Source organism: Sphaeramia orbicularis, chromosome 6, assembly GCF_902148855.1.
Source record: "Sphaeramia orbicularis chromosome 6, fSphaOr1.1, whole genome shotgun sequence".
Lineage (NCBI taxonomy): Eukaryota > Metazoa > Chordata > Actinopteri > Kurtiformes > Apogonidae > Sphaeramia > Sphaeramia orbicularis.
In genome coordinates, this window is record NC_043962.1 from 31,185,358 (window position 1) to 31,197,078 (window position 11,721).

An 11,721-nucleotide genomic window follows, 5' to 3' on the forward strand; every position below is an offset into this window, starting at 1 on the left:
CATTAACACATTTACTGTGCAGCATACCACAGTCCACAGTAGTACACTCTGCCCCTCCTCTCCTACTAGCTCTTTACTTCATCTTGCTACCTTATCGTACTTCTGATATTCTACTTTGTTGGACTGAACACTCTACTCTTGAAAGGTGCCATTTGACTAAATTTAGACAGTCACAAATTCATCAGGTGCTGGTTCCTTTGAATATTAGGTACTGTATTGAAAGTTCTAATTAAGATTTTCTTCTCCTTACAAATTGATGCTTTTAAGGAAATTTATTACCGAGTATAATGAAGGCAGCATGATCAATTTGTCAGTGGTAGAAGCAAATTTTATTATATGCAAGAAAAGATAAGAGTTTATGCAAAATCTCCACATGATGAAGCTCAACATGAAAGGTTATGCAGCAGATAAAATCCAGATAGTGGCAGCTTCACTGACATCTAATGACTCATGTGCCGAGTAACAAATGTAACTATATTACACACAAATGTGCAAATGCCATTTTTTTCAGCAGCAAGACCACAGTAACTATTTGCCATCAAACATGATTTTCTATAGATTCAGATACAGCATATAAAATATTTTACAAAACAGCTTTGGTGACCCTTGTATACACACTTTTGCATATATAAAAAGCATGAAATCTGTTTAAATATAAAAAGTTCAGATATATTGCACAACAGCATGATTAGGATAGAAGGAGTGATCACTGGAACAGCGGAACGCTGCTTTATGGTTTTCTGCGCCTGAAACAATAAAACAGCTAGTTTAATATTACCAATGTGTAGAACAAACAAAATATGATTCACAGGTGTAATTTGATAAAAGCAGCTTACTTTGTGATCCCATGACCCTCGAATCCAGGACCCATGTTTGATCCAGCCCTCATCTCCAAAGCAACAGAGCACTGAGAAGATTTAATGATAAAGTCCTTAAAGACACCGAAATCTTCATAAGTAAATCTGAAAAATGATGCCAACTGAGACAACTAAATTAATAAACCTTCCTTACACCGTCATCAATGCCTGCAGTGTTTGTACTGAGTCATACAGTGATTTTTGAAGGACAAAACTATATCCAACACTATGTAGACAGGCTAAACCAAATTATTACTTATTTACATAAGTAATTGCCAAAAATCCAGTTTTTTTTTTTTTTTTTGTTTCTTTGAAGTGAACTACCAATTAAAATACAACTAAACTCAGATCTATTTGTCTCTTACAACATGAGTTTGAGACATTGCCTAAATGAAATCCTACCCTTGTCTCCACATCAGTCCAAGTGCCATCCGATCCATCTCCATTAGTAGGTTTGCCTTCTGAAGACCTTCTTTTGCGGCTGTAGAAACAAGCGTAGTGAAAGGGAGAAAAAATTAACACTGTAACATCTTATGGTTAATCAGTAGCAAATCACAGTGTGATTTTCCCACTACCTTGGGACTGTGGTTATCTCCTGTCTTAGTGTCTCAATGTCGGTGAACTGAACAGCCTGTCCACCACCTCTTGTTTTAATCACCTCACCCTGAAAAAATAACGTATTAGATATTAGCTGAAAGCCCTATTTAACAGACATCACACTTGCTAGCAAATACAGAAATGTTTCGAAATGTTCAGCGTCCTGCTTTAGTGTATTTACCTTGATGAGTTTGGTCTGTATCTCACCATCAGAGGCCACTTCCTGGTGCGTTAACACATATCTGTCACACTTGGACAGGGCCTTCTCATTGGGGGCAGAAACTTGAATAGCATTAGGGATGACGGGCTGCAAAACTGTCCCCAAATCCACATTAGTGGTGGGCTTGTGGTCCACCCACTTCTCTCCACCAGCAGAACGGGAACGGCGATGCAGCGGTCTGACAGGTGTTGAAGTCTACTCAGACCAACAGAACCAGGAAGGAATGAAAACAGGCACAAGAGAGAAAAGATATTTATATCCATTACATAAAATCCTGACAGAGACAACTGATATGCAACCGTTTAGTAGCTAACATTATTCTGGCTTGCAGGATCTTATATAGTCTAGAACAGGGGTGTCAAGCATACGGCCCACAGGCTAAAACCAGCCCGCCAAAGGGTCCAATCCTGTCTGTGAGATGAATTTGTGAAATGCAAACATTACACTGAAGATATTAACAATCAAGGGTATCAAAGTTATTTTAGTTCAGGGGCAACATAAAGCCCAATTTAATCTGAAGTGGGTCAGACCAGTAACATAACTATTGTAATAATATCAACTCCATACTTTTCTGTTTCAGAGTGAAAAAAGTAAAGTTACATAATGAAAATGTTTACATCTACAAACTATCTATGGGCAGGGCATTTGGTACTAGTCAGTATAGCAGGAGATTGTAAGTGTTAATGTCAGCTGTGAATGTGAAAATGTTCATGTGAGATAAATATGTGGCATGTTGGTTGTCTTCCTTTGGAGATGCTTTATATGCTGATATGCTTTAAACTAACAAGTTGTAATTTCTTCTAGTAAATATTCACAATAAAATCCTATAATGTACATTACATGTATTATTACCTACTACAAAGACTTTTTGTTATCACGTGTGTCACCAGGGTTACACAAAACCTAATCTTTTTCTAATGAAATCTGGTAGAAAGGTGGGGAGTAGGTCAAGGACAATACATTTTCCCCAGTGAATTTTGGAGTTGGTCCATTAGAAAGCTAGATTTTAAAAAATCTTTTACATTGTGGAATAATGGGGCATTAGATTGAATTACAGGACTGAGACCTTAACAGAGGCACTCATTCTCAGAGTTCCCTTCTTGTTACGTATTATGTTACAACTGTAGTTAGGTTAATATATGATTTTACACACTAAGAAGGGAAGAACTCTCTTAAATTCCATTCCAGTAATGTTTAGTTTTAGCTGACACAGTAAATGAACCAGGATGTGGGAAGGTGCTCTAACATACAGGAAGAGGCGAGGGTGAGGCAGATCTCTTTGCAGGGGCTGATCGCTTTTCCTCTCTGGAAGGACGCTTTGGCTGTGTTTGACGTGGTGGAGGTTCAGGACGACCTGGTGTCTTGCTCTCTGTCACAATGGCCTTGAGCTGCTTCAGCTTCTCGTCTTTCACCCAGAGCTTGTTTTGCATCTCCAGCTGCATTGCATTAACACGTCTTTCCTGCACAGCAAGATGTGTAGTTTATATTTAGGCAACAGTAACTGTACAACTGTCCCCAATTAATGACAAATGTATAACAACAGTTTAAAAAAAAAAAAAAAAAGGAAACCTAAATTCATTTGGTTAGATTTATCAGATGACTCACACATTCTTTCTCCCATCTGAGCTGTGTGTCTGATACCACGCCCTGCATGCGCTGCTCCATGCGTCTCTTTTCTGATTGCTCTCTGTGCAGTCTTTGATCTCTGGTTTCCAGCTCATGCTGAAGTGAACGCTTGTCATCCTCATAGATTTTAGTGGCTTTCTGCAGGATGTCAATCTGTGACAGACCATTTTAGATCAGGAAATTTTAGAAAGACGCCAACACATCTAATGAAAGAAATCACCAAAAGATCTTAACATTTTTGGTTTCTTACTTTATGTTCTTGCATCCTAGTTTTCTTCTCCAACCGTTCAATCTCACTCTTGTTGTTCTGGATGACTTTGTCTTTTTCAAACAGTTTGCCGTTTTGCTCATGAATAAAGTTATCTCTGGTAATAAGGTTGCTGTCCAGTTCTTGAAACTTGGATTTTATCACATTGGCTGAAATGACACAAAGACAGAAACATCAGATAAGGAAACAGTGACTAAATAAACTAAATATTATAGCAAGAGGTGAGAAATGACTTGGAATACAACAACAACCTAAATTGAGACATCCGTCTATCATCATCTGCCGAATCCTGTGTCTATTCTGCAGGGCTTCGATCAGTCTGGGCAGTGTGATGTCATCATGAGGGTCTGTCAGCTCACAGGAGGGAAGGGGTGGCAGGCTGTACACAAGGTTGTCCACAACCAAGGGCATGTCTGCGGGAACATAGAGAAAACCAGACTTCTAAACCTGCATTGGGGAATTTACAAGATGTTAATTCTATAGATGTACAAACATAAATATTTCCATAAAAATTTGTTAAAAAAAAAAAAAAATAATAATAATAATAATAAATAAATATATATATATATATTTTTTTTTTTTCAAAAAGCCAATGGCTATTGCCACAGTACTGTGGCACGAAATATCTGTTTGTCTATTACCACAGAGCCAATCAAATGTTAGCATTTGTACTAGAGCCAAGTATGGATACTGTTACATGAACTCATTAGCCTCTTGTTGCCATAGTACTGTGGTCATATATGGCATATACTTCAGTGCATTCTTTTGTGCATTTTGCTACCACAGTACTGTGGCAATTGATGGAAGAAATGACAAATTCGTAGTAGTATGTAGTACAGAAAAGGAATTATAGTTCTAAATCCTCTATGTTGTTTTATGGTGTTCTTTGTTCTGTGCAGTCAGTGAGATTTAGGCTGGAAAAAGTGGGTGGAGCTACATGTTATATGCGGCAGTGTGCCATGTGACTTCTCAGTTCTGTGTCAGTCCAGTGTATTGAGTGCTGTGTTTCAAATTCTGCACTCTGAACGTTGTCCCAGTAGCTGATTTATATCAATGTTGGATTTTACCCACCAGCTACTAAAATGCTCCTTCGGCCAGGAATCAAACACAAGTCTTCAGTGTTGCAGTCCGAAACATTACCGACTGAGCTAAATCTCCGCTGTCTCCAAGTCCCACCTATTTGTTCTCTGATTGCCTTGGTACTTTTTGGGATGTAACAAGTTACTAGCCAAGACATGATATAACGAGGGCGCTGAATGGCTCTGTGGTAATAGACAAACCAATATTTCGTGCCACAGTACTGCCAGTAGCCACTTCGAGAAACAAAAAAGGGCCTTGTCTTAAAATCATAATAAAATAATAGTGCTACCATGTATACATCATATATCACGTAAGGAGTTGTAGAGTTGCTGTACAACTGTTCAATGTTTAAATATGCAGTGCAGTACATTATGTAATGTTCCTCCTGGTCAGCAGTGTTATATAGACTTGGAAATTAAGTCCTAACTGTACATGCCTTTCTACGGCAGAACGGTTTTGTCTTTACAATTATCCACAATTTACTCTTTGCAGCATTACAAATGGTTTAACAATCCACTTTTGCAAGGATGTGATTCCACTAAAGGCAGATCTCTTCTGAAAGGAAGCAGTGTAAAAGCTGCTGACAAATCCATTTTCTTTAAATATTTATTTACAGCACAGTATTTTTTTTTTTTTTACATTCTGTGCTTATTTCATGCATATTAATACATTATATTATTTTGTGTAGCTAAGCAAACCCTTGACTGATCATAGCTTTCATTAAATATGATATAAAATTAATGTTTTTAATACATGATACAGACTGGACAAGCTACGCAGCACTGAAGACAATAGGACTGTTACCTCTGTCTACTGGACCACCACGCTCCTCCAGCTTGCGAGACAGCTCCTCCTTGAAAGCCTGGTTTCTGTGGCGGCGTCCTGGTGTAAAGCCACAGATGGGCCTGTCCATTGGTCGAGCCACCTCCACCTCCTGGGTCATTTCTGCAAACCGCATCACCAGCTGGACAATCAGAGCAAATGATGCATCAGACAAAAAGGACTTTGGTTTAATTCATTCAGAAAGGGACACAGCAGGTGTGTTCTAATTTACCAGGGTTTCCTCATAGTCATCAGCCTTGGGATTGACACAGACGATCATTTTGACTTTGCCCTCTCCATCAAAGTAATTTTTAAACAGATGGGTTACTTTGGAATCTCTGTAGGGAACCATCTAAAAGAAAAAAAACCCTGCATTATCCAAACAGGTCATTGAACATAACAATAGAGATTGGCTTAACTTTCGACACAGCATACCTTGTTTGTGCCACACATTTGGTTTTCCCTAAGTACCTCAATACACGTCCGTAGAGTCAACAGAGACTGATTAATGTTACCTGGAAGTTAAAGTGTTATTTTAGTATGTTAAATCACATAAGCTTCAAAGTTAAATTAAAGCTTGATGCTGGGTAAATAACCTGCTTCGCGTATGCGGTTGCCCTCTGCTCCTGTCCTACCGGTGCGCTCACTTCCAGCCAGGTCTACCAGGCAAAGCTGACTGACAGTCACCTGGTTTTTGTCCTAATAAAACAAGTTCAGAGCATACTTTACAAAAGACTTCAAAGTTAAAACTAACTCACAGGTCATCCAACTATCAGTACACAAAACTGCACCAACACTGGGAATGGAAGTCAGGTTTCAGTTTCAGCTTCAGCTGACCTGGAGGATGTTGTCCCCATCTGCATCCAGAGGGGCCTGAGCCAGTTTAATGATGAAGACGCTGTGGGAGCGGCTGGACTCTCTGTTCAGCCGAGTATTGGCCACCTTCCTCTTCTTTTGGCCTGGGGAGAAAAAAACAAAACAAAACATTGCACCTTTTACACCAACCCATTTTTAAAACACAAAACCTGACTGATCCTTCACACATCATTATGAAATGCTCAGAGAGAAGATTAACGGAGGTCATTTCCTGGCCAGAGCTGACCCGGAGGCCAGCAATGCCAGGTCATTAATATCTACAATCATCAGTGCAGTGCCCCACGCTATATTCATGTTTGATTTTTGAATGATAAAATGCACATCTTACCTCTCCAAAACACTTGAAATGCCTCCTCAGCAGACTTGACTTCCACCTCCATACAACCAGCCACATACATATTGTGATTCTGATCCTCTCTGAGGATTTTGGACTGAGGTGGTCTATGGTGAGAAAGTAAAAGTTTCAGGCATTGTATTTTCTGTTCAAGAATGTGGGGTAACAAATATATGGATGGGGGATAGTATTGCTTGATTCCAGCCAAAGAAAAAGCTTAATCAGTTAAAAATCTGTAAAAGCGCCATACAAAGCAACAAACAGGATTAGCAACATGTGGCATAACAAAGAAGCAAAGGGATACTGTCTTAAAAAAATCTTTAAATTTTGGACCAAAGGAACACTTGTCACCAGTGGAGACATACTTCTTCAATTTGCACATCTGCCACTTTTGAGTATTAAATGCAACATTTTCCTTTGTACCAATTAAAAGTGTAATACACCAAATCTGACAATGGATACTTGTTTATACTTATATCAGTGACTTCATATAACAAATTCAGATTTAAAGGATAATTCTGCAAATTTTAAAGCATTTACATATTTGATATCACACTGGCCTGATTTTTTTTTTAAAAACTGTCCCCAGTACTGACAAGGTTCTTTTTACAATCTACAGTCTACTCAATCAGCAGACTACTCTGATGTATGTATGAGCGTTCACTGGTCACATACATGAACTCAGTGTTCTGGCGCATGGGTGTGCCTCCACCATTCCACCTAGTAAAAGAAAAGACAGTAATTTTGTCTTCCAACTACTCTGCCATAAAGAATAAATTCTAAAAAATGGAATATTCAATTCATTATAACTCATTGTTCTCAATGTTTTCCACATGTACAACATTACATTTCTTGCTCTTCATATTTCCTGAACTCACTTTGGCTTGATGGCATCATCTGGAGTTTCCTCGAGAAGATCATAGATGTAGTTGTTGTAGATCTCAATGTAGGACACAAAGACACTGTAACTGCTGTCTTCATCCACACCATCAGCTTTATAAGCCTCCTCTTGCTTTACCATGTCAGCAATTTCAGGATCAACCTTTTGTCTAAAACCAGAAAAGCAGGTTACATATCTACACTGAAGCAGTGTAATAGTGAGTAAGTGATTTTTCCTAGTTACTGTTGTAGATAGTATTTTTTTCCAGACTCACCTAGAGGAAGGCGTTTTAGGAACAGGCAAGTTATTTTCTCGTTTCTGCCGTTCCAACAAAGCATCAACGTCATTCTGGACTTCCATGCCATTTTTATCATCTGTTTTAAAAACCTGCAAAACAGGAGGCATGTTATTGGAAAAAAAATAAGCTGAAATTTTATCAAAGTAACCAATATAAAACTTTATGTAGGAATAAATCATTTCTGAACAACACTTACGTATCTTTTGGCCTGGTAAGGTCCTATACTGTTGAAAATCATGTCAAGAGAGCGTGGTAACAGTCCCCCCTGTCCTGGAGAGCCAGTCATGGTGAATGTCTTTCCACTTCCTGTGACTCCATATGTAAAGAGCAGACCTGCACCAACAAAAGAGTATGAGGCTTGCAAAAGTGCCTGACAGGCTTCCCAGATATTTTTTACAGATAATCTCATGATCAATAAATATATATTTTTGGTGTGTCTACACCATTTTCTAAATATTGCAGTTATGTAAAACGGAAATTATGCAAAAAGGCACTGACAGGCAACAAACAGGGGTCTACGCTTTCATCTTTAAAATGATTTAACTTAATTTGATCACTTTTCCCAGTATTTCATGGCTGTGGGAAGTTTGTTAAATGTTGGACAGAAACGTGCCACAGAACAGGGGCATATCAGACAGACGACTTTTAATTTTGGATTACATATGCAGTCTATCTTGTCTTTGGAGATGGATATTCACTTACCATTTTTTCCACTGATGAGGTCATCAACAAGAGGTTTTGCCACAAAATCAAAGAGCTCCGTCTGTGATACTGAGACTCCAAAGACTTTTTTGAATGAATACTGTGTCTGAGAAGCAAGAGGAAAATATCAAGAATGAAAACATTTACAGCACAAATGACAAATCCAGCTTGCTTCTGGAAAACGGCATTACCTCTTTGTACTCTCCATTTCTGTTTGTTTTGAAGCCTTCAGGGGCGTGCAGTTGAATGGTGGTGCTGCTGATTACCTCAATGCAACATTCCTCATTTTCCGTACCCAAGGGTCGAACACGACAATACACCTGTGAAAACACCAGCAAAATACCAGTCATTGCAAGAAGACTTGTAGACTCAACTATTCATGGTCAATCTTTTTCAAACGTTAGCTAACACCTGTAGAATACAGCCACTGTTGGACAGAGTTGCTCATCACGTTCACGAGTTCCGTGGTAGCTAAATGTTTAGCTATCATAGCGTAGTTTTCTGTGACACTCACCCCAACTGGGTCTTTTTGGCTGTTGGGAGGTTTCTTTGGAGGATGCCTGCGAGGGGTTTTGCCCTTCCTGGAAAACAGTGGTATTTTACATTTAATCGGCACAGTTCATTGCTAACTTTAGGCTTTACTTAAAGTAGCAGCGACGGGTAAACAAAGACACCGGGTAATTCTGGTTTTCAGCCCCAGTTCGCTAAGCTAACTGTAAGCTAATGACACCGTAGTCACATTTTAACACAGTATCAAACTATTGAATATTAGCATAACACTTTTATTACACGTGTTTTCGGTTCTATAGTTTAAGAAGTAAGGTTTACTTACATCTGTCGGTTCATTGTAACTTGTTGTGTCTCTGGTTTTACCGTTCCTTCCTGATACTACAATTTGAACTTTCCCTCCTCCCCAAATCACAGGACAGTTTCAAAACGGCACAGCTCCAGCCAATAGGAGTTCAGAACCATTAACACGTGTGTCTTCCTTCTTCTTCTTTGTTTTTCTAACGGCGGTTGCAAACTTCAGTAGTACATTTCCGCCACCCTCCGGATGTGAATGATCTTCACATCCGGATCCACGGCTTACAATACAAGTTACATTGTTTTATATGTAGAAAAATAAATACAAATTAAAAATAAATAAATACAAAAATACAAAAAAATACCTTACATTCTGTTACTAATCTTAGTAGCTTTTAAATACTCAAAAAGATACTTAATTACTCTACATTCTGAAGATTTGCTTAGAATATCTTTTACACTGAATGATTCTCCCAAGTCCTCTATTTTCCTCCTCATATTGCTTCTTTCCCTTTTGTATTTTATGCAATTCATAAGAACATGTTTTACTGTCTCAGAAATATTACAGCAGTCACATTTTCCTGTCTCATGTTTTCCTGTTAAGAGCAGTGTTTTATTTAATCCAATGTGTCCTAATCTGAGCCTTGTAAGTATTGTCTCTTCTTTTCTACACCTGCTGCCCCAGTGCCACAAACCAACGTATGGTTTGATAAAGAAAAGTTGTCTTCCTTTTTTTTCTTTGTTCCACTGATCTTCCCACATCTTCATAATCTCATTCTTAATTATTGAGTTAGATTCTGCTTTGCCAACTTTTCTATGAAATGATTTTCCATTCTCAGGGCTTGTTTAGCATATTTGTCTGCCAGCTCATTTCCCTCCAGTCCCACATGAGCTCGCACCCAAACAAATCTAAGATGTGTTCAAATACTTTAAATTTAAAATAACATAACAAATATTTCACAGACTAGATCATTCTTGTCACTTAAATGACCTGATTTGAGATTTTCCAAAGCTGATAATGAGTCTGTACATATTATTGCTCTTATTGGCTTAGTTTGTTCCACCCATTGCAGTGCCATTATGATTGCTATAAGTTCTACTGAAAACACTGAAAGATGACCTGTTATTCTTTAGGCAAATTTAACATCAAATTCTGGTACTACGAATGCTACAGATACTATTTCAGTATCTAGACATGTTTCTGCCTTTCTGCTGACAAGCTTTTTATGGCAGAGACAAAAAATAATAAATAAAAGATTTGTGGGTTGCCTGATAACAAATAGAATTAAAACATGAAATATGACAGAAATAATCATCAAATATTTATCATAATTATTCTTTGATCAACAAGAGGGAATTTAAATGGGTTACCTTACAATACAGTTGGGCTTTAGCATATTTAAAATACACTTTTAATAGACTTATGAAATGTCAATAACTTTACTATAGTGTAAGTAAATATATTATTTCATTATCAATAACATTGAAGATATGTGTGATGATAAATTAGAATTTTTTTTATATTGTAATTTTTTAAATTATTATTATTATTTAGAACAGCATAGTTTACAATACAAAAATAGCTTCTTTTTTTCAAGTTCAATATACAAAAGAAAAACATTTGCAATAAAAGACATTATATAAGTGCTTACTTATAATCATGTATAGAAAGAAAGGACAGAAGAAAAAGAGGATAGAAAAGATAGGAAAAAGAGAAAGAAGTATACCAATTTATACTCAGGGTGTCAAAGTTCAGAGATCAGATGAATACACTAAGGGAAGTACAGATTTCAACAATTTTGATTGCCTTTCACTTTTCCGAGTATTTAATTGAGAGAATGTATTGTTTGAAATTATTAAAAAATGCAGTAAAGTCTGGCTTTTTAGCCAAGTATTTACAACAATGAATGTGAAATTTTGACATTAAAATTAAAAGATTTATCAGGTATAGAGATTCACTTATGAGCAAGCTACTTTCAAATAGGCCAAACAATACATTCCTCCAAAACAACATAAAATGTCTTTCAATGTTATTATGAATAAAATCACAAAGTTTTTGCCAAAAACTTTAAACAGTAGGGCCTGCCAAAATAAATGAACAACAGTTTCAGGACATTCATTACAAAGGCTACAGTTTATATCAATATCTTTCTTAAATGTATTTTTAATATAAGATTTAGCAGGATATAATTTCTGAATGAGTTTAAAGGATATTTCTTTAACTTTATTGGTAAACAGATATCTGTTCGGGAGAAGCCAGACCTTTTTCCATGGTATATCATCTACCAACCTATTCCAGTGAGATATACCACAGGTTAATGTTGTAATATCTTTTTGGAATGATATATTAGAATTAT

The 11,721-nt window shown here is 37.2% G+C and overlaps 1 protein-coding gene and 1 non-coding gene across 3 annotated transcripts; both read right to left on the reverse strand.

Moving 5' to 3' along the window:
- Positions 1–263: 263 nt before the first annotated feature.
- Positions 264–9,466, reverse strand: kif23 (kinesin family member 23). 2 transcript variants are annotated; one of them, XM_030135787.1, is made up of 23 exons: positions 9,393–9,466; positions 9,075–9,141; positions 8,752–8,880; positions 8,561–8,666; positions 8,055–8,191; positions 7,835–7,947; positions 7,559–7,729; positions 7,356–7,400; positions 6,675–6,787; positions 6,308–6,429; positions 6,067–6,169; positions 5,906–5,985; positions 5,703–5,822; positions 5,453–5,612; positions 3,820–3,981; positions 3,551–3,717; positions 3,280–3,453; positions 2,925–3,134; positions 1,636–1,869; positions 1,433–1,521; positions 1,260–1,338; positions 837–907; positions 264–746 (listed from the first exon to the last, which is right to left on the reverse strand). In XM_030135787.1, the coding sequence occupies exons 1-23, from the start codon at positions 9,404–9,406 to the stop codon at positions 731–733; spliced, it is 2,682 nt and encodes an 893-aa protein (XP_029991647.1). In that variant the 5' UTR covers positions 9,407–9,466; the 3' UTR covers positions 264–730. The 2 variants fall into 2 exon arrangements, with proteins under 2 accessions (XP_029991647.1, XP_029991648.1); XM_030135788.1 differs by lacking the exon at positions 7,356–7,400.
- Positions 6,525–6,621, reverse strand: LOC115421724 (Z30 small nucleolar RNA). Its single transcript, XR_003935739.1, has one exon. It is a non-coding gene; the product is annotated as a Z30 small nucleolar RNA (small nucleolar RNA).
- Positions 9,467–11,721: the final 2,255 nt, after the last annotated feature.